The sequence below is a fragment of the Chaetodon auriga genome, chromosome 16 (assembly GCF_051107435.1).
Source record: "Chaetodon auriga isolate fChaAug3 chromosome 16, fChaAug3.hap1, whole genome shotgun sequence".
Classification (NCBI taxonomy): Eukaryota; Metazoa; Chordata; class Actinopteri; order Chaetodontiformes; family Chaetodontidae; genus Chaetodon; species Chaetodon auriga.
Window position 1 is genome coordinate 3,794,610 of NC_135089.1, and position 21,480 is coordinate 3,816,089.

At 43.7% G+C, this 21,480-nt stretch overlaps 2 protein-coding genes across 7 annotated transcripts; both read right to left on the reverse strand.

Annotated features, from left to right (window-relative positions):
- Positions 1-738: 738 nt before the first annotated feature.
- Positions 739-13,194, reverse strand: limd2 (LIM domain containing 2). The gene is made up of 4 exons (XM_076752699.1): positions 13,028-13,194; positions 4,160-4,204; positions 3,782-3,918; positions 739-3,693 (listed from the first exon to the last, which is right to left on the reverse strand). Exons 1-4 carry the CDS (start codon positions 13,028-13,030, stop codon positions 3,534-3,536), a joined length of 345 nt encoding a protein of 114 aa, XP_076608814.1. The 5' UTR covers positions 13,031-13,194; the 3' UTR covers positions 739-3,533.
- A 1,018-nt stretch (positions 13,195-14,212) lies between these two features.
- ddx42 (DEAD (Asp-Glu-Ala-Asp) box helicase 42) lies at positions 14,213-21,475 on the reverse strand. 6 transcript variants are annotated; one of them, XM_076751810.1, is made up of 18 exons: positions 21,403-21,475; positions 20,305-20,523; positions 20,044-20,194; positions 19,886-19,947; positions 19,445-19,481; positions 18,927-19,079; positions 18,718-18,822; positions 18,405-18,524; positions 18,120-18,296; positions 17,864-17,992; positions 17,655-17,754; positions 17,525-17,572; positions 17,337-17,434; positions 16,873-17,149; positions 16,483-16,709; positions 16,276-16,386; positions 15,957-16,073; positions 14,213-15,786 (listed from the first exon to the last, which is right to left on the reverse strand). In XM_076751810.1, the coding sequence occupies exons 2-18, from the start codon at positions 20,514-20,516 to the stop codon at positions 15,190-15,192; spliced, it is 2,721 nt and encodes a 906-aa protein (XP_076607925.1). In that variant the 5' UTR covers positions 20,517-20,523; positions 21,403-21,475; the 3' UTR covers positions 14,213-15,189. The 6 variants fall into 6 exon arrangements, with proteins under 6 accessions (XP_076607925.1, XP_076607926.1, XP_076607923.1 ...); XM_076751811.1 differs by having other exon boundaries at positions 15,957-16,056; positions 16,265-16,386; XM_076751808.1 differs by having other exon boundaries at positions 15,957-16,065; positions 16,265-16,386.
- Between the last annotated feature and the right edge of the window lie 5 nt (positions 21,476-21,480).

A 21,480-nucleotide genomic window follows, 5' to 3' on the forward strand; every position in this document is an offset into this window, starting at 1 on the left:
TAATAAGATTATTATTACACAAGCACACTCAAGGCTTTCACTGTTGTAGTTGGCTGAGGTGGAGCTCATTTTTTGTAAAGGATTAATTATTTTCAATATGAACTAATTAATTCATTATTAATAATTAATTATTTTCTCCATTAACTGATTGATTGTTTGCCAGCAAATCCTCATATGTGTCAAGTTGGAGCCATTTCATCAGTTATCAAAATAGCTGCTTACTGATTTTCTGTCAGTCAAGTAATCAGCTCACCCTTTTTAGCTGTACTTGGATTTACTTGTTGGGGAGTTTAGAAAATGTAATACTGTCACTGAAGTAAAGGTCCAAAGTATTAGCAAAATGTGTGTAAATGTACTGAATATCAGAAGTACTCATAGTTCACAAAAAAACTGAGTGTTATATGACATATCATATAATGATTCATGCAGTAATGTGTATGAAGTATTTAATGTGTAGCTGGTGGAGTTGGAGCTCCTTTTAACAATTGTTTATAATGTTAAGTACTTTAATACAGCTAATACAATGAATGTGGGAGTAATTTCACAACAGAGTATTCTCCGTTGTAGAAACTTTCCAAGTATTTCTTCCTCCAATTCTAACACTTAACATGCTCTCATGTGCTCTCATGGCGCAAAAGTTTAATGCTATATCACTGAGACAACAAAACTGATAGTAATGCACCCAGACAGCAACTGGAAATTCTGATATCATCACATCAATCAACACAATGAAACCACTGCATTAAATCAACACCAGCATTTTATTTTTTCTCCAAAAGCATGTAAAAAATAAAAATAAAAACAAGAAAAGAAAATGCACAAAATGATTGTGTACTATAATGGCGTAGAAAGGGGGCGCTTACATTTTTGAATGTTACATTTCCAAACCACCGCTAAGCAATAGAGAGACGGGAGAGTAGAGGAGAAAGACTGCGTGCACAGTCCGAGCGTTCTTTTGCTGTAAGGCCACCTCAATCCACAGGTCAAGTCTGTAATACAGAATACATTTTCAAAGATGCATACATTTAAAATGTCTCGATGACGACAGCATTGAAAAGTAAGTCCACATCAAGTGCAGCACAAAAATGAAATGACTCACAGGTTTAAAACGTTACACTGCAATCATTCACCTGAGCCACTTGGCACCAGTGTAAAGTGTACCTTGTCTGCTCTGTTATCCCTAGAAGTTGCAAATCACAGATTTTGCAGTTGTACCTTGGCGCACTGCTAACGGAGAGTGACAAATACAGCATTTTCAGATACAATACTCTTGATTTTAAAGCATTTTCAGGGATCCAGAGGACCATTGTCAAATTAAAAAAAAAAAAAGGAAAATATAAAATATACATTGTCACACACAGTAGAGTTAGAATTATTGTACATTTGTGGATAAAAAGTGGTTAGATAGGAAACATGTCTGCTGGTTGAGTTCAGTAATCTTGTGTTTAAGTGTGGGGTTCTAGAGTGAGCAGGTCTGTTTCTGAAAAGGCATGATCAGGAGATTTCTAAAGATCTGTGCACTCAAAGCTCTTGTTTGAAAAAAATCAATAAAGGTCAGCTATTTATTTCTAAGGCTTCTCTTTTGAAAAAGTGGCAAATATCCATCTGTTTGAGTTCAGCTTTTTAGTTTGCACAGCACGCTCAAATTCACAGTAAACCTTCAGTCACAACAGGACTTTGTGTCATTCAAGTGTCAGTCAAGTCTCAGCGGTGTTCAGACGCTTTCTAAAATAACATATTTGAATGGCTTCAGACTCATTCTTTGTGTAGAATGAAATATAAGAGGTGGAAATCTGCTCTAACTGGGTTAATTTCTCTTAGGTGTTGGATTTAAATAGGATAAAGAGTGGCTGGAGTGCAGCAGCTGCACTGCAGACCGAGGCAACGTATTCCAAAGCTCTGAAGAAAGGCTACGTTGAGTTCATGGGCCACTTAGTTTTTCTTCCTCTCACACTTTCCCCAGCAGGGGGTGCTCTGCACTGGGTTTAGCATGCAGCATGCAGGAGCACATCAGGGGACCAAGACTGTGACAAACCCTCCATCGGACACCTACAGTAAATTCAATATTAAGAAATAGGTCCAGGCGCTAAGATGTATTTAGCTAATAAGACAGGAGATGAGAACAGGAAGGCATTTATCTAAAAGGGAAACCTGTCCACACCTACTGGATGGGACTGGGGGGGAAACAGATAACAATGGATGTCCAAGACACTGTGACTGGATTGGATCCGTCTACGTCCCGATAAAAACTGTCCAGTTATATGAACACGCTCAAATACGTCAGGGGGGAAATCACCACAAGACGCCAACGACCAAGTGTAAAATGACAAAGGAACAAAACAGTGTGATTTCCTGCAAGGCTTCAGCTGCGTCCATCAACATCCAACCTCACCCGAACGTTTACAGCTCGTCTTAAAACGCTTCACACGACGGCGTGAGAGATGCTGACGAACGAGGCCTCAGTTTCCCTGTGATTACCAACACCCTGACCGCTGATCGTGTGCGTGTCAGTGTGCAAGACGAGAGTACGGTGTGCTGGGGAATGTTCACTAGTCACAAACTACGGCTCTATGTACAGAGAGTATACAAAACACAATCTGACAACTCCATTTAAATTTCAACCATAAAAGCTCAGAGAGGATCAACTTCTGTCGTGACATCAATCGAATCCAAACTCAAGTGCTTCTGAAAACTTTAAAAAGTGATTTCCTACGCATCGATGAAACAAACAAAATCTTTCACAGCACAAACGATCGATACAGTCATTAAGATAAGGCTATTAAGACCCACTCATCCCAACATGCAAGGATAAGACTCCAAGTGGTCGATCAAATGACAACAAACCACGGGATGAAGCGACGATAGTAAACACAAAAATTAAAAGACGAGAGGTGAGCTGTTGCTGATGTGTGCGGTTATTTTACAGTACTCTGTACCCTGTTTGTTCCTCAAATATATGAAACCTGACAAACTGACAGCAAAGTCACAATACCGAGGACTATTATTCTGATTTGTGTTTTGTTGAAAATGTGTGAAACTTGGGTGTAAGTTGACCTGAGTGTATGCTCTACTGCAAAACATGGATGCTCTGTTAACCCCTCTGATATGTTTGCCTGAGCATACAGTTACTTATTCTAAAAAGAAAGGGTGCAAATCATTAAAAAGAATGCAAAAAAAAAGCAAAATAAAAGTGAATTTATTATTACACGCCCCAAACTGGAGAAGGCTTTTGGTCACAATCAACTACCAATTCCAAAGAGGAAAATACAATTAAGAAAACACAGATATCAATAAAATCGAACCTAAAGTGAACCCCCCCCTCAAATTAATTTAAGTGGTATGATTATGACTGGCCAGTCATGTCTAGCTGTTTGTGCATGTATCTGTTCTGATGGAATTTCAAAAGCGAGTGAGCGCGTGGGTGATTTAACAGAGCCCCGGCATGAGAGGCATGTGTTCATCGTGATGTACTGGAGGTGTTAGGAGGAGGAGAAGGAAGAGGCGGGGCCGGGATGGGACACAGGCAGACATGATTATGCCGTCTTCGTTGCATTATCTGTCTCCTTGGAGGACCAGAGCTCTTTGTGCTGCTTGCGTCCGAAGCCCTCGTCGTAGTTGCCTTTGCTTTTGAACAGCTGCTTAAAGTGGGGTTTGCAGTAGAATTCACCTTGGAGAGCTGCGAAGGTGCCAAGGCTGCCGCGAGGGGAGAGATGACACCGTGAGACACAAACCGAAGGGGTGAAGTAAACATACAGGAAAACAGCAAACGACATATAGTCACCTGAGTTTGGTGTTGCAGTGTTTGCAGCAGAAGCATGTTGAATGGAAGACCAGGTTGTTGGCAACCAATCTCTCCATCGGGTAGACCGTCTTGTCACATGATGCACACACTTCCTTTTGGGTTTTAAAGCTGAAGGACTGAGCACATATATATATATAGTGATTTAGTCCCAGACACAGAGACAGACAGTGATCGAGGCCTCCATCCTGAGCAGGACGCAAGCCGTCATTTACAAAAGACACGAAATGCAGGAAAGACTTGGCTCACTGTCGGCTGAGATCAAAGGCTGAAGCGAAAAGAAGTGGGACGCGAGCAATGCAAACAGAAGAGCACAGGCGGGGGGATGAGAGAGAAAAGACAAAGACAGGCCGTGTTTACCTTAGATCGCTGGACAGGCTTCTCCTCAGTGGTGCTCCTGGTGTCCTGCACAAGCAAAGAAAAACTTATCCTTTAATCAAATGTATTCAAATGTGTGTAAACACTCCTGTTCAGCTCTCAAGTGCAGCATTAGGTGAAATCAACAGCTGATATCTGTCCTCTTAAGACTGGAAGCAGCACGAGAACTTCACACGGACGGAAGAGAAAACAGATTTTTCTCTGTCCTCGTCTCACCTCTACCGCTGTTAGCATTGTCAATCTGATCTCTCTCTCTCTCTCCCCCTCTTTCTATTTGCTCCATCTGTCTCTTTGCACCCCTGGGAGAGGATCAGGTGCCTTCTGTCTGGTCATGTGAGCTGAGCTGTGGGACGCTCTGCATGGGGCTGTCCTCCACATAGCAGAACAGCTCAGAGAACCAGCCCTCCAGTAAAGAAGCGTCACAGGGTAACATATCTTACAAATGGTAGGAGATCTCTCCCTGAAATAACAGGACTGACACCTACTCTGCCCCACTTCATGTTCAAAGTGACTTCAGGTTCTTGCAGCTGTGTAATCCAATGCGTGTAACGAAGCATTTCTCTCACTCAGCTCTACAATCACAGGTTTATCATAGGTTTTATGGCTAATCGCGGGTTTACGCTTTAATTCTCTGACTACTATTCATAACACAGGTCGCCACTTTCCCTGCGCACGGCGGGTGTTGGTGTTTTAGTCAGGTAATTACAGTGTGGTTCCTGATGACACGAGGAATTGAAAGACTTCTCCCTGGGCGCTCAGGAGGTTAAGAAGGAGAAAAGCTCGCATGATCTTGAGCTCGAGGAAGTTACGCAGTAGTAATGAGTGCGTCCGCCCTCTCGAGGATTGCAACTGGTCTCCAGCAGCAACAAGCACGACCACATCTTTAAGCAGGGCGGCCAGGTAGTTCAAGCAGATGATGAACACACACACAGGGACATTCAGGCATGTCCACGGTAACTGGCATGGAAAAGCCAGTGTGCAGGGAAGAAGGGCGGCCTCTGTTCAGGCAGGGGAGAAGTCCACTGCAGATTTTACTAAAGCCCTGTTATGTAAGGCCATTTGGCTGGGGCTGGAGGAAGTGGTGGAGGTGGGGGTTCAGGGGCTGCGAAGATCTTTGGCATCAGAGGAAAACCGCTGATCTTCACTTTTGCAGGTCTATTAGTCTTTGAATCGCAAAATGTTCTGCTTTGAAAGCAACATCACAATCAAAGAGTCAGCCACAGTGATGGAGACGACAGCATGTTCGTGCATCCATGTATATCTTCCTCATATACATATTTCTATAATTCATAGAGAAACTGATTAAATATGGAACATACAGATGGGATACACATGTCTGTTTTGGCTAGTACAGCAAATTAAACATCTCTTCAAGGTACTTCTTCATACTGAAGAAAAAAAAATCCAACATTGCCATAAACAAAACACCATTTATGTTGAAAAATATGGGTAATAAAATCACTGGAGCTCAGCGTTCAGTCATCCTCACTCCAAAAGACGTCACTGCCAGCACAAACGTTTTGATGTGTATTCAGCTCTCTTTACTCTCAACTTAACACAACCAGAGATGTTGAAGTTGTGGTTAAAACAAACAGTGTGACATTATCTCTGACAGCTGACGGGTTTATTGTGTCACGGTGCCGTCTGTGTCGCCTTTCCTTATCTACACCTCACTTGTGAATTTATCTGGACTGATTAGAGTGGCCCTCTTTGAATGGCAATCCAAACAGCATGAATGTTGCCTCTGTTTTGTAATTTGCATACTATTTTTGACCCTTTAACCTCAAGGCACCACAAAACAACTGAGAAGGCGGAACAGCAAGGGTGTTGTCTGCACTTATGAGAACCGGATGACATGCTTTTGAAACGATTGGCTCATTAACAGTGAGGCCATGCAGCTTCCTGTAGATGCAATCACATCCCAACTGTCTGCTGTCTCCTCTTTGCCCCCGAATCCTCTTGAGATCGGTGAATACTTTGCTGCTAGCTAGCACTCAGCTCACATGTTGCTGGTTATCTAGCAGGCTGCATGCTTCACCACTTCCTGTTGCGACTGCTGAGCCAACGTGACTTTGATCTTCTCAAAATTATTCAACACTAGTGAAAATTCAAGTTCGAATGTGTTAAATTCTCATAGCACATCTGCAGAGAAGGCTTAGTTCAGTGGGAGGCTGTAACAGCAGGATAATGAGGTCAGTAAGGGCTTCGACTGTGCACATGAAATCATGAAATTAACGTAGCCAAAAAAGGAAGACTGATCTGAATGCCATTTTTTTTGGGGTAAAAACAAAACAGCAAGATTAGTTACCATGTTAGGGGGTAGGCAGGCATTCCACACACACACACACACACACACACACACACACACACACACACACACACACACACACAAAGGCATCCTGGAAGCCTTCAGATTGGCTTGTGCCATCTTGTCTTCTTTTGCCTTATATGTACATGAGAATCTCAATTGCAACCAAACAGCTCGAACGTGGCAGGAAGTTGTTATGACACATGTGGCTTCCTCTGTCTCGCACAGTCCCAACAGGGACAGCAGCAGCTAAAGTCCTCACTGACTTTCATCCCATTAAATGACTGCTAATGACCACTTGCACTGCACGGATGCTTCAGCTGCAGAGTGAACTACAAGAGAATTATAATCTCTGTTCAGAAGCAGATCACATTAGCTCGAGCTAATAAAACGGACCCAATACGCCAAATACACGGAGAGGCAGCAACTATCGGGCCTTCGCGAGCACAGAACAAGAGGTTCAATGTGAACATAAATAAAGTAGGTTTGCACTGTAATTAATTAGCTCTGCTATGCCCAACACTGGAGCAATTTGACATACCAGTGTGTGAGCAGCCGAGCCAGCTGGAGAAGTTGTATCTTACCAAACAAAGACCACTTTCACACAAGCGGCGCAATCTTCTTGCAACAGAGGCTCAATTCTTACCTCACGGCATCAAACCTTCATAAGCCGAGTCCTTGCTTCAACTCTAATCACACCTGCACGTCTGCCCACGCCTGTTTCTGTGTTCATGTTGCAGCAAGCGTTCGGTACGATCGCGGCAGGTTCCCCTTTTCCCTTTGAATTTGGTCAAAGGAACAGTTGGAAATACCTTTATTCACTTTCTTGCCGAGTTTTAAAAAAGCAAAGATCGATACCACTCTCATGTTGGTATGGGAAATATGAAGCTACAGCTAGCAGCAGGTTAGCTTATCTTAGCATAACGACTGGATACATAGCTTGTTAAATGGTGAGCTTAGAGGTGCGGGTAGGTGGATTTTTGTAACCCTTTGACAGAGCCATGTTAGCCATTTCCCACATTCCAGCTTGCATGCTAAGCTAACCAGCTGCTGGCAGTAGCTACACATTTAGCATGCAGACATGAGTATGGTATCAATCCTCTCATCTAACCGTCATCAAAAAGCAACTAAGTGTATTTTTTTAAATACTCCTTAATTGTATAATCAGTAATGGGCTACTGAACATTTCACCTGCACCCTGAAGGACGGGTCTGGGTTCAACCTTTTGTTCTGAGGATCCTCTAAAAAACAATGAAACCATAACCGTCACAAATCCCACTGCCTGTGTTCCCTGAGGCCACAGACCGCCCGACCGATGGCAGAGTTAAATGACCCCTCACGTCTGGCCTTATTCTTTCAAAATCAGGAGAAGATGGAATAGGAAGGATTTGTGGCTGTAGTTTAGAAAGCAAGCAACCTCAAAATAATGCGTGGAAGTCCTTCACTGTTATGGAAGTCAAACAGGGGCCAAAACTACAAACCAGACCCCTCTTATCTGAATCTCAGTGTTTACGAGAGCCATCTGCTGACGTAAAGCACGGCCATTCAGGAGAGTTACCACAGCTCCAAAGAATACTCCAGAGGTCAAAGGTCAACATGTTCATAAAGAGTTCAAATGGGAAGAATTATCTGCTCTTTCTCTCTTTCGAGTGCTGATGGACACAACAGAATTAGATAAAGGCCGCTGCTTCACACTTGATCATCACTGAATACACACTGTGGTGAACGATTCCCAGCAACAGGCCCCTAGAAGGGAAGGCAGGCGCTATGCTAACAAACGTCTTGTGTCATTAATTCAAGACAAGGCTCCCACTCTCTGTCATCCCTTATTTTTAGAAATGTGATCGTTGTTTAATCATTTGGGACAGCGGAGTGGAAAACTACAGAACGAATGTGAAGAACCTCATCCTTCAAGCACAATGAAACCGTGCTAATAAGACCATCTATCAGCTTTGAGGCAGTCTGACTGACACAAGCCATGAGTCCTAAGTCCAGTATTTTTGGTGGTTAGCATCTGTATGTTGCACTTTCTGGGCCTGCAAGCCATGGCACTGATCCAACAACTAAAGCAGCCGCTGCAGGGAAGATTATATAGGCTCCCCTTGACACCCATCATCCATCAGTCTGAACATGAAGAGACCAAACAAGTTACGCAGACGAGATGCTCGGGCTTCAAAAAAAACTTGGATGGGAAAGTGAGTATTTGCTGAGCATGAGGTTTTGACAGTTGACTGGCCGGGGAACCGATGAGAGCAGGATGAAACAGCATGATGTTCACCACAGCGGTCTGCAGAGTAATCACATCTGGGAGTGTGCTGCGCGTCTGGTCAGCCGCCACTTCTCTTCCCTTTTAGAGCTTCCTGCATGCAATGAGAAGGTGACGGTGCGGTTTTCTGTGTCGGAGGGCCCAGAGCATCAAATGTCTTCTTTTGTCAGCAGGAAGACACTTGTTCTTTCACTTCCTGTCTGGGGAGGCTGCTAAGGTCCAAGTTTTAGGATTCATCCAAATACAAGCACCTAAAAACAACTTAACTTGATGATGATGGAAAGAATTAAATATCTTTAAATATCTTTAAATATCCGATGTTTTGTCCACTCAGCAGTACAAAACTCATTGATATTCAATTTACAATGACATAGAACAGAGAAAACTAGGGAATGTTTGACATTTTTGCTTGAATCGATTTATCAAAACAGTCGCTGCTTATCTTTCTGTTGTCCCACTGATTAATTGACTAATCATTGCAGGTCTATCATGATTTAAAGGGGATGAAAAACTCCTTTTTCTTTGCCGTCTTGTTGATTCAAGGGAGAACTACAGCCTTTCAAACGTGAGGGAAACCAAACACTGACATTTTTCCATGTACAAATCATTGTGAGAGCCAGGCTGCTCTTTCAGATAGAGAAAGTGATACTGATTTTTCACTCGCAATTAGCCGTCAGCAACTTTTGCTCACAGGACCTTGAGTTCTGCACTGCGGTGTCTGTCTAACTATGCTGAAAAAGCCCTCAGTGTTTCCTTCTGTTCCTGCTTTAAAAGCGTCTGCCGGAAGGCACAATTAAAGCTACCCAAGTCGTCTGATCATCAGACCTGTCTAAAAGCTAAAACATGGCTCTGCACTACTTTCAATTCATAAAATCAGACACTGACAATAAAGTCAGAAAGCCAACAGCACTGTCTGCTCTTAAAGAATAAATGTATTACATGCCTCATCTTTAACCTCAACCAAACTGTGATGTTCATAAAACCCAATGGTTGGTGCTGGTATGCTGCAGCAGCTTGTCTGTTTATGTTTTCTTCTTAAAATACAGAGAAGAAAACCATAAAACCAGTCGCCGCCTGTACAAGAATGCGCTGAAGACCCAGAGCCTGTGTTGACTTGACATAGCGAGAGGCTGTTTCTTCAGCAGCTCGCTGATGCTCGAGAAGAAAACAGCCTCAAGTGCTGCGAATGATCAGATGTTATCGGGAGAAAGGGAACATTTCACAACCAAATTCTCCTCCAGGACAGGAATTCAGGACAACATGCCCCATTCCGCCTTCAAAAAAATCTCACACGCAAATATCTGCTCTGTGATCCCAGAAAATTTCCATCTGAGGGCAGACTGAGGACAGTGAAGGCCAAGAAAAAGGGGAATGAATGTATAGACTTTTTCCCCCACAATGAGGCGTCCAAGTAGTTATTGCCTAAGATTAAATAAAGGCCATTTAAGTTAGGAGTAGATTCCCACAGAGCTCTGCAGACTTCAAAAGACATCTACTGTTGACTGGTGATACTGTGGGAAACTCTAAATGTAGAGTGTAAACAGTCGGCCCTAAAAGTCTTTTCAAACCAGATAACCTACACTAGATCAGCGCTGACGGTCACAGAGATGCAGAGCGATGTGAGTGCATTGCTGTTGCTTGGACAATACTGAGACTATTCATGCAAAGATTGAAGTGGCAGAGAGCTGCTGTTTGTTTGGAGCGTGGACGACACGAAAGACTACAAAAATCATACACATTATGCAAATAAATAGAGCCACAACAGGACACTAACTATTGGCTTCTCACATCTTAGTGACACAGTTTTGTCCAGCTGAACCCTTTAATACAAATCATCTGTCTGAGATCTGATTTTCGGTCGACCGCAGTGACCCACGTCTGGAAAATGAAATTAATTAAACAAATCAAAGTGAAAGGAATGTGCTAAGACTTTGCCTTCAGTGTCTGAGCCAGAAAACTTGAATGCAGGTTCACAGTCTAAAGGCAGATTAGTGTTTGTCAGAGGAGAAGAAAAGAGTCAAAACAAAAGGAAAATCATGCCTTTTTTTAAAATCAGCAGCTGAATGGTTTATGGAGCGCCAAATTGCCAATTAGACATTTCTCTGCTGAGTGGAAAATAATAACCTCTTCCTCACACAGCTGATTTGTCTCGCTGGTTTGCACAGCACACGTCACAAAACCATACAAACACAAAATTAGCACTCCGCTTCAATCCCTTAAAAGCATTAAATCACACTGAGAAACGTCCACACCTTCTCCAGGCCTGACAAAGGGCGTCCTTTGTTCACCAAGCACCCGACTACGCTTCTCATTCTGAAACCCGAACTGTAATACAAGAAAATCAGTGTGAATGGGTAAGAAAGGGACAGGTATGCAGCTAGTTAGAAGTATTACTGTGGCTGTTTTTGCCTGCAGCACATTGGCCTGGACATGCTGGCGACCCATTTACTAATGTTCTGCACATCTGACAGCAGGAACACCCCCCCCCCCCCCAAACATATGGCACTTTCGACATGCCCAAATCAGGTTTTTGTGCCATTAATGGTAATTGTTTGACAGAAGAGCATATGGTCAAACACAATAAATGCTATTAGTCCCGGCTGCAGCTTTATCTAAATCCACATTATTTCTTTATTTTCGGGGAACATCAAGTCAAATTGCAACACCAGCCTCTCAAATCCACCACAACACTGACGTAAATCAGCCGGCAGAGCAGGGTGTCAATCCGTGCCGTCAACTCCGGCTGAAATTACAGCTAGGCAGCCCACTGACGGTGGCAGGAAATGAAAATGACCATATACTGTACTTGCTTAAGCCTTGTCGCCATATGCCAGGGCTATAATGACAGACCGTTGTAAATGTGGTGCCCTGGATGGATAAAATGTGGTTCTTCCAGACCACAGAGCAGTTTGTAAACTACTTGACAACACAAACATGGGCAGGAAATTTGTATAGAGGGTGAAACATGTTTTTTCCACCCGGCAAAGACCTTTACTCTAACGCACATTCCCGCAGGTTGAACTCAGTCACTCATCCTTTTGGCAATCTCAGCAGCTGTCGGTGAGTTCATGTAAGCTGCAGTGGACATTTCTGTTCCCAAAATGAGGTCTGGGGATACCTGTGTGTTGATGAGTAGATTCCACTTACTCCCCATTTAAAAGTACCATTCAGCTCTGCTTTATGATCTGGTTTTTGGAGGGACCCGGATGGGTTGCAGATGTAAACATCTTCTCCTGGGATCAAACCTGCATGAGCCCTCATCCCAGTTTTGAGAAACCTGGGTACGCTAGCTGGAGTACTTTGGTTGAAAGCAGAAAAGTGTGGCATGTAAGGACCACATTAAGCTTTCTGATCACTCTGTGTCATGTCAAAAGCAGGATGAGACTCAACACCAGGATACTAATGTGAATGTAAACACACTCAATGAAATCAATACCAAAACCAGCACCTTATGATCAGAGGGTCCTTTAACCTCCCACCTCCATCATAACCACAGCACTAATCACTAAATTATGTTCAACAAGCTTAAAACGGATTTTCTGCTGTTATTTCTGTGCTTACTTGACTAATTTTGCTTGTTTGTTCGTCTCTGGGGTTAAGTCACTTGGAAATCCCTATTGCAGACTACTTCACCGTCTGAACATGCTCGCGTTAATACACACCTTTATGTAACTCACTCAGCCTTCATTAGGCCATTCATAGCATGTATTGACAAAAGAACCCATTCACCTGCTGTGGCTGGAAACTGCTGTTCAAATTCATAAAAACATAAAATCGAGCCACATAATACAAAGCCACAAATCAATGTGCAAATCGGCTGATAGGGAGGAAAAATCAAATGTACTATCTGATAGAAATAGGGCTTTTCAAATTAGCTTGGATAATTTCCTTTGCTTGTAACGCTCTGATTCAGTGGGTTTAAATCACCTCGTTGGTTAATGATAATTAGCCAGCAAGCTAGCTAACTAACAGACGTTAAAACAGCGGTGTATTGCTAGCATTAAGAGTATCACAGCGGCGGGCTTTTAAATGCCCTTCTAATCTAAAACAACGCTTCCTCTAATGTTTCTTGGATTAAATAACGCATTTCCATCCAACATCGATGCTGAGGCTTACACAACCCACCGGCTCCGGGTTAGCTACTAAACCTTTAGCCGGTGGACGGACATCATCACCTCACCTCATCTCACAAAAAAAGAGAAGCGGGGAGGCGAGCAGCGGAGGGAGGGGAGGCTGCAGACACACACGGTGCAAACGGAGGAGAAAAAGCACTCACCATCTGCGCTTTTTGTCTGCGACACGCTGGCTGATAACGCACAGTCCGTTCACTCAGTGGCTGGAGGCTGATATCTGCTCTCTCATTCACTCTTAAGGGAGGCTTTGTTGTATTCGCTGGCCCCGGCGCCGGCTGAGTTTCTACCCTCCGCTTCGCTTCACGTCTCGGTTTTCAGCGGAGTGTTTTTTTTTTTTTTCCCCTTCGGCAGGATGTCGCGCGCTATTGGTCCTCATCTGCTCATGCTGCATTCACTGGTTGTCCGACAAATCACCACTATGAGTGGAACAAGGATGTCACTGTCAAACGCGTTAATGTTAGCCCACACTCCACTGCTTTATTTAAAGATTTTTAAAAGTGACATTGATGATAATCATACTTATTGTGATTTGGGTGCATTATTTCATTTTATACGCGTCCTGAATTTGTTGTGTGTTTTTGAACATGAACTGTTTGGTTTCCGTACTTTCCACATTTACGCCATAATTGTGTGTAAACACTGCTCTATCATCAACTTAGTCCAAGTAAAAATCGCCGTAGAGCATTTTAAAAATACCTGACTACAAGTTAAAGCCATGTAAAATCTTACTTGCATTAAAGTGCAAAACTATTAGAAAATGAAAAAATGAAGTATGAGTAAACATCACAGTTGAACAGATGTTAAAAAACACCACAAAAGCTCACCTCAAACATGCATGAACATCAGTGACACAGTCTTAAGGCCAATGACTGAGTTATATTACTATACAATCAACTGTTGCCGCGTTTTGTGTGTAAAATCTCAATTTGCAAAGTTACTGTTGACTGTAGCTGAAATATAAAGTAGCAGAAAATGGAAACGCTCAAGCAGCAGTAGAATGTGACTTATCTAGTAGTGTACAATATAAGAACATTTTTGAGGTACTTGTAGTTTACTTGAGCATTTCCATTTTCTTTATACTTATGCTCTATTACAGCATTGGCTCTACTGACCAATATTTTCAAAATACATCCTACTGAAGCGATCAGAAACGTATTAATAGAAATGATCATGTTCATGACAAGCAGCAGTATTTAGTGCCCCCCAGCGGTCACAGCGTGAAACTTCACGCTAACTGTCACATAACCGTTAATAAAGTCAATATTTACTCATATTCTATCTGTTTGACTTAGTCAAGAAAATCTAAAAAAAAAGTCTAAGAGCAACAGTCGTGATCATTAAGTTTATTTGCAAAGAGCGTAGTATGGAACCATCAGAGTAATTCTCATGGCAGTTTGATGAAAGAAACTCATATTTCTGATACAAAAGCATTTGACAACAGGTCAAATTTGACTGATGGACAACAGGAGTATTGCAGGTGTATCTGATGTGAGAAAAACATTATTACTATAGATTTTAGGTCTGAACTGAGCACAACAGTTGTGCAGATGTGGGTGACAGTCTGTCTGTCATAGAAAGCAGATATAAAAGTAGATGCCAAATGAGTCCTTTTTAATCAAACCTTAACGTTTTCCATATGTGAATGAACACTTGAAATTCCTCTCATACAAACAAATGCATCTTGAAAAACATTTCAAAAGCATAGAGAGACTAAATGCCAAGGAAAGGCACTTCACTAAAACTTCAATACAAGACACAAAAAGAGCTATACACACGTTTGTGGCACGGCTGGGAGTCACCACACAGTGCCTTCACAATGAAACGGCTCTAAGAGTTAGCTTTGTAGATCAACAAAATGCAAACACACAAACACACTTGGCAGAGATCCAAAATAAAGCGTCAGCTTTGCAAGCACGAAAGCATGTTTGGAGCTCAGTGAGAGGAAACAAGACAACAACCAACACAACCTAACTCTGGATTGTTTACTGACAGCAGGATTCATTACGGCTCTACTGCTCGGCCCTAAAGATTAATAGTAACAACAGTCTTGATGGTGTATGTACAGTGGCTGTCTCTGGGCTGCTTGTGTTCGTCTATCTGACACCCGCTGTAGAGCTCTGTCCAAACGAAGAGTTCCTAACCAACCTGACAGGAGCGTCAGTACACTTTAACTCAAAGTCCACAACCCCCCCTCTGGTCCTGTGCTTGTGTCAGCCTCTGATATGTTCTGCTACCTGCCTACACAAGAGACACGCTCATCATGGAGCAGCTGCTTGCACGAATTATTCTACTCATGTGTTTTTCTTTAGTTGTCCCATCTGCTCTTTCTACGTTTCGGCGGTTCAGGGACAGCGAAGCTATCGTCTCCTCTGTCCCTCCCCTCCCCACTCCCCCTGTCTCCCCCGTCCCTCTCACTCCTCCGATCATCTCTGTCCCTCCTGCTCCCGTCTCCGTTGCGGCTATCGCTGTGGCGGCTGCTGCTGTGGCGGTCTCGGTCCCCGTGGCGGTCCCGATCTCTGTCTCCGTGGCGGTCCCGGTCTCCGTAGCGATCTTCTCCACTGTGCCGATCGCTCCTGTCGCTGTGGCGGTGGTAGCTGTCTCCGTGGCGCCCCCGGTCCTCCCCGTGTCTGTCCCGTGAGCTGTCTCGCTGTGAGGGAGGAGCAGGCGGAGGGTAGCTGTGCTGTGAACTGGTCTGACTGGCGGGCACTGAGCTCAGGGAGCCGGCGCTGGTGAAGCCGGACATGGACATGGTGATGCTCTGGGACCGCTCCGAGCCGTTGGCGGACTCTGTTGGCACAGAGCTCAGGCTGCCGGCGCTGGTCCAGCCTGACGAGCTGCTGGACTTGGCGCTGAGCTTTGGAGGGCCGCTGGACGCAGCCACAAAGTGACTCTTGTACTGAGCCTGGAAGAAAAGGAGACGTTGAGAAGAAATGATTAGAAGAAATCCTTAAATCCTTAAGAAGAAATCCCTCAAGACACAAATGATTATGTAAAAACAGAAATGGGCAATAACTGTGAAATAAAGTTAAATATATAATAATTAAGAGACCGACAGGAGGGGGAGGGTTCTACCTGGAAGGCTTGTTTCATGGCAGACATGCGATCGCCCATCGCCCCCGTGGTTGGTTTGCTGTAGCCTTCGTAGCTACTAGTGGAAGACAACAAGCTGCTGCTGCTGCTGCTGCGCTCCTGCAGAAACAACAGACAGTTAACTCACATGTCTGAAAGCAACGTCTTGGCCATCACAGAGCTTTTAATGCTGTCAGAGGGTCGGAGTTCACAGAGGTCGACTGAGAGTTAATGTTTGTTCAGATGTTTATTTTTTACAGTGATTACTATGATTATACCCACATTACAAAAACAGCTGATAGTGTAGAAACTAGTAACTCACAGAGCTGTCAGCTCCCAGGCCTGGTCTCTCCCTGTACCCCAGACCACCTCCACCAATATTCAGCTTCTTTCCTTTTCCGCCCTTGAACCTGGATTTCCTGAACCAGGGATTCTGGCAAAAAATTCAGCAGAACAAAATAAACTTTAAAAACAATATATTTGCTCTACAGCTTTTTTTTTTTTTAATCATTTAACTTATTTCTCTCACCTGCATGGCTAAATCCATCAGTTCTTTGGAAACACCTTGATTAGCTCCCTCTAGATTTCTCACGAGGTCACCGGCGAATGTGGTGTCTTTGTTGGTGAGGAGAGTGTAAGCCACACCTTTCTCCCCAGCACGACCGGTTCGACCAATCCTGTGCGTGTGTGTGTCTATGTCTCGTGCCACGTCGTAGTTCACCACGGTGCGAATGGATGGGATGTCCAGACCGCGAGCTGGGGGGCGAATAATGAAACAGGAAGCAGGAATATGTTAAAAGGTGTAATTTTATACTTTGAAACTATAGTTTTGTTATTCAGATCTTGATGTAAGTCCACTAAACTGTGAACACTCAAACAAAAAGCTTCCATTTCCATCATCACCTCTTCTTGTACTCACCAGCGACGTCAGTGGCCACCAGAACAGGCAGATTCTTTTTCTTGAAGTCGCTGATGACCTTGTTCCTCTCGCTCTGGTCCATGTCTCCGTGCAGGAGGCCCAGGCTGTAGCCCTCCTGCGTCAGGTTAGTAGCCAGCTCCTCGCAGTTTGCCTTCTTGGTGACGAAGATGAGGACTGAGCCGGTGGAGGTGAACTCGACCAGCCGGCGGGTCAGCCAGCCCCACTTATCCGTCCCGCTGGGCAGCAGCTCCACCACCTGGGTCACATCCTCATTGGCCTGGTCAGACAGGACGACAATCAAAACATGGTCTGCACGCTCGTATTTATTTATCTAAACATTAAACACATTTAAAACTTTGACTGCCACGTTTTTCAAGTTAAACATCTCTTTGAAATGTCAAATGAACTGTATGAAACTGTTGAAAGCTTTTCTTTAATGTGTTTTAATGTGTGGTGTTGCGTACCTCTCCGATGTCTCCCTGCACCACACGAATAGGATCTACCAGGATGTCTCTGGCAAGCCTTTCAATCTTCTTTCGGAAAGTAGCGCTAAACAGAAGAGCTGCGGAGGAAATCATGTCAACAATGTTAGAAAAACGCTATGAGCCTTGCTATTTAGAACATTTTCTTATCACTAAGAGAAGCCACTTACTCTGCCTGTCTGGGCGGACGTGACTGGCGATAGATCTAACCTGATACTCTGAAAGGGAAAGGAGAAATAAGCTGCAGTGCACAAACAGGTTTACAGCATCTTTGCTCCGGCACTGATAATCCAAACCCACCAAAGCCCATATCAAACATGCGATCTGCCTCATCAAACACCAGGTACGTCACTCTCTGCAGGGACGTGGCCTTCTTTTTAACGTGGTCAATCAGACGACCCTGTGCAAACACACATCAACAGGAAATCCAGCATTGGTTGCAGCCGTGGAGTGTGAACTTTCTCTCAGAAGGCAGGTCAGAGACAAAAGCTGGTTGTCTCTTCTCTTACCGGAGTGCACACCACAATCTCTGCTCCCTCCTGCAGAGCTTTGGCCTGCTCCCACATGCTGCCTCCTCCGTAAACCGCCACAGAACGCAATGAGTAGGCTTTTCCAAAGCGCTTACATTCTGCGTGGATCTGCGAACATTTAAAGTGACACACACTAGTGAACCAACTCGCTTAATGATGTATTTTTAGTTAACACTGAACCAAATATCCTCTGCATACTCACCGAGCCCGACCTCAGTTCCTTCCCATTTCTTACCTGCTGACAAAGCTCTCTGGTGGGACACACGATGACCGCGATTGGCCCTTCTCCTGCCTCCAGTTCCTTTTGGTCCATGATGTGAACCAGCATTGGCCAGATAAAAGCTGCAGTTTTGCCACTGCCAGTTTTTGCAATACCAATCATATCACGTCCAGACAGAGCTATGGGAACACCCTAAAACCCAGATTGAGGAAAACAACAAAACATGTACTCATTAGATAAATAAATTAAAAAAGTTACTATTCGATTATGCTGTAACCTTAAGATAAACCTGCTTTATACCTGGCACTGGATCGGCGTGGGCTGAGTGTACTCAGACTTGCGGATTTGGTGCATTAGCTGCTCATCAAAGCTGAAGTGGGCAAAACTAGTAGACGGCTTTGGAGGGGCAGCACCAGACACCTGAGAAAGACACAAAAAAGAAGAGATCAAACAACATTCAAGACACATTTGAAGGCCTTCAAGGATTTTTCCCCTCAGCCACCTGTTAGAAATATGGCTGAAAATTTGATTGGGTTCAAAACAAAAATGACAGAATCTATGTAATACCTACTAAATGTGTATCATTTCAGCTGCGCACGACTCCCAGACTTACCCTCAAGTTCAGTTTCTGCCTTAACTCCAACACCTGAGTTCCAGTCAGGTTGCTGAGCTCCTCATGCTCATTGTAGAAGTTTTTCTCAAAGGGTGGGTAATCAATCTATAGCAAAAAAAGACAAAACAATTGCAAAATCTCTCATATTACACATGTTAAACGAATAAAATGCTGATCCATAGTTTAGTAATCAGTATCGTCAACTGCACCTCAGAGTGGTCAATGGGAGGAAGTGGTAAGATGATTTTCTTGGTGGCAGGGGCGATTGGGTTCCCGTCACTGTCATAATCTACGTTTTCCTCCTCCTCCTCTAGGGTCAGCCCGGCTGTGGGATTCTCTGCCATGTAGCGGAAGTAGGCTTCCTGCAGAGAGCACAGCACGTCATGTGAAAAACGGAGCCGGTTTGCCGCTCACCACCCGACGAGACATTCAGCTTCATAACAGACGTAAGAATGACTGCTCACAATCTGATATCAACTATTCTGTCACTTGCTGACATAAACAACAATTAAACATGCTCTTTTTCACACGTTCTAAACAAGAAGAATAATCTACAGAAGAAAAACAGCTCCATCTTTAATGACCCTAAATGCAACCTGCACGGCCAGACAGAGTGAAGGCAGGGGGCTTGGTAAGATTAGAGAGGACAAAATTTGGGGAATGTTTGGTCTGGAGACCTCTCTGATCAATGGTGTAGTGGATGAAGAACTTTGGAGGGCTCACTCACTTGTTCATCTTCTTCTTCAATGTCATCACGAATACCCCTGAAATGACAAGCGGAGAAAAAAAAACTTCCCTGCGGCTCGTTCATACACCCAAGACAGCCCACACCCCACTGACTAACACCAGCCTGCTTACCTGATGATATCTATTAAGACAGTAAAAACATTGCTGGATGTGCAACGTTTTGTGCCAATAATTAGAGAAACTAAGGTTATAATTGGTGCATAATGCTAAATGGCTATTGGTAGTGAATACATTTGTAAAAGCAGTGAATTATACAGGAGTTCAACACAAATTAACAGTATGATTATCCCAAATTAGGAGGCTTATACTTTCACTGACATAATAGTAATTAATTTGTGGGCAATTCTTTTTCCTTCTGGTCCAAATCTAATTTAAACACCTACATAAGAAAGTGACTAAAACCTTTTCACTCTTCACTTACTTGGCTGACTTTTTCTCCTTTTCCTTCTCCTCTAGTTTCCTCATGTCTTTAGCTGCTTGGTTCTGGAGGAGAAAGAAAAAAAAAATATTAGGAGGAACAGCAGGTTAAGCATTTGGAAGCATAATACGGTTTGTGTCTAACTGTAAGTCTCCTCTCACCTCAACCTCTGCCATGAAGGCATCCAGTGGGTCATCTTCACTGTCTGAGCCACCACCTGACTGCATCTGCTGCCGTGTGGGAGAGTTCTCCGCCGGGATGTACGGCAGATCCACATTGCTGCTGGACTCCTCTTCATCGTCTTCGAAGTACCTGGTTGAAAATGACAAAGACGCAGTTTTAGAATCATTAAATAACACATATCAGATCATATACTGCTTTGTCAGGTGGTTGAACTCGTATGGGACAGAGGCAATACTCACGCATTTTCCTCATCAAAGTTAGCTCTTTTGGTCCCTATTTTGTAGAATGAGGGGAGCTGCTGGTTCTTCCCATATCCCCCACCTGATCCCGTGGCTCCAAATGACGTGTGAGATTTATCAGTGAGCTGAGGTTCCTCTTTTTTCCCTGCAAGGGCGAATCCTCCAAACCCAAACCCTCGCTTCACACCCGGACCACCTTTGTTCCAGTTCATGGCTGTGCTGTGGAAACAAGAGAGGAAACAAGCGTTTAAAGTCTTAACATTTTATCTGTTATTACAGTAAACCGTGTTTGAAAAATGTGGTGTTTGCTTGTCCTTGGTTCTTTCTTGAATGTCCTCCCAATAAAATGTGACTCAGCACTTGTCTGAATCATAGCAAGTTCTTCAGCTTGCCATTTAGAAAACAACTTACAGGAGGTGTATTTTGGTGACTTGCAGTTTCACACAAGACTGATAATTATTCATAAGGCCAAGTAATAAATGACTTCCATTCATTTTGCTGGTGAAATCACGGTTTGGATGAACTGAACAGAATAACCTGTCGCAGACACACAGTTTGGCTTTTATTGACGGGGACTTCCTCCCCTGCAGTAATATTAGCTACAAACACATAAAACGTATACTGCAACAAATACTAGCTGTGCAAAAGACAGTTACGTGTCCGCAGAAACACGGTACATTTATCAGGCATGATTAAAGTTATGTTCTGCAGGAGGTTTATCAGTCTCAGGAGCAGACGCAACGTTAAACATGTCAACTGAAAGTTAGTGAGCCGTTCGCTACATACGACGATTATACAATTTAATGAAAGCAACGCGATTTAGCTGCCAGCTCGGGGCGGTTAGTTTGTATTAAAGAAACTGATAACAGCATAACACTGGTCACGATCTGTATAACGTTTGCTATACATAACGTTAGCATTAGCTTAAGGCCGCAAAACGAGGCCGAGGTGGGGGTGTGTTGTGAGGCTGATCGACACTTTCCCGCAAATGTAGTTTAGCTAGGGTGCCTGTCCCAACCCCGTGCAGTATACGGTAACATTGTTCGTTAACTAAATGCATCGATAATTATGCAACAGGAGCTAAAAGGGTACATTTACCTGTTTATGATGCCCGTAAACGCTCCACTGTATTCAATACACCGAGTGCTGCCAACGTCATCTGCCCGCGCTAAGTTT

Coding starts and splice junctions, on each gene's coding strand:
- ddx42 (XM_076751808.1), bottom strand. CDS start 20,516: ATGAACTGGAACAAAGGTGGTCCGGGTGTGAAGCGAGGGTTTGGGTTT. Junction 17,150..17,336: donor TGCAGGGAGACATCGGAGAG/GTACGCAACACC, acceptor CTGTCTGACCAG/GCCAATGAGGATGTGACCCA. Junction 16,710..16,872: donor GGTGGCCACTGACGTCGCTG/GTGAGTACAAGA, acceptor TTCGCCCCCCAG/CTCGCGGTCTGGACATCCCA.
- limd2 (XM_076752699.1), bottom strand. Junction 3,919..4,159: donor AGCCTGTCCAGCGATCTAAG/GTAAACACGGCC, acceptor ATATGTGCTCAG/TCCTTCAGCTTTAAAACCCA. Junction 3,694..3,781: donor CACTGCAACACCAAACTCAG/GTGACTATATGT, acceptor CCCTCGCGGCAG/CCTTGGCACCTTCGCAGCTC.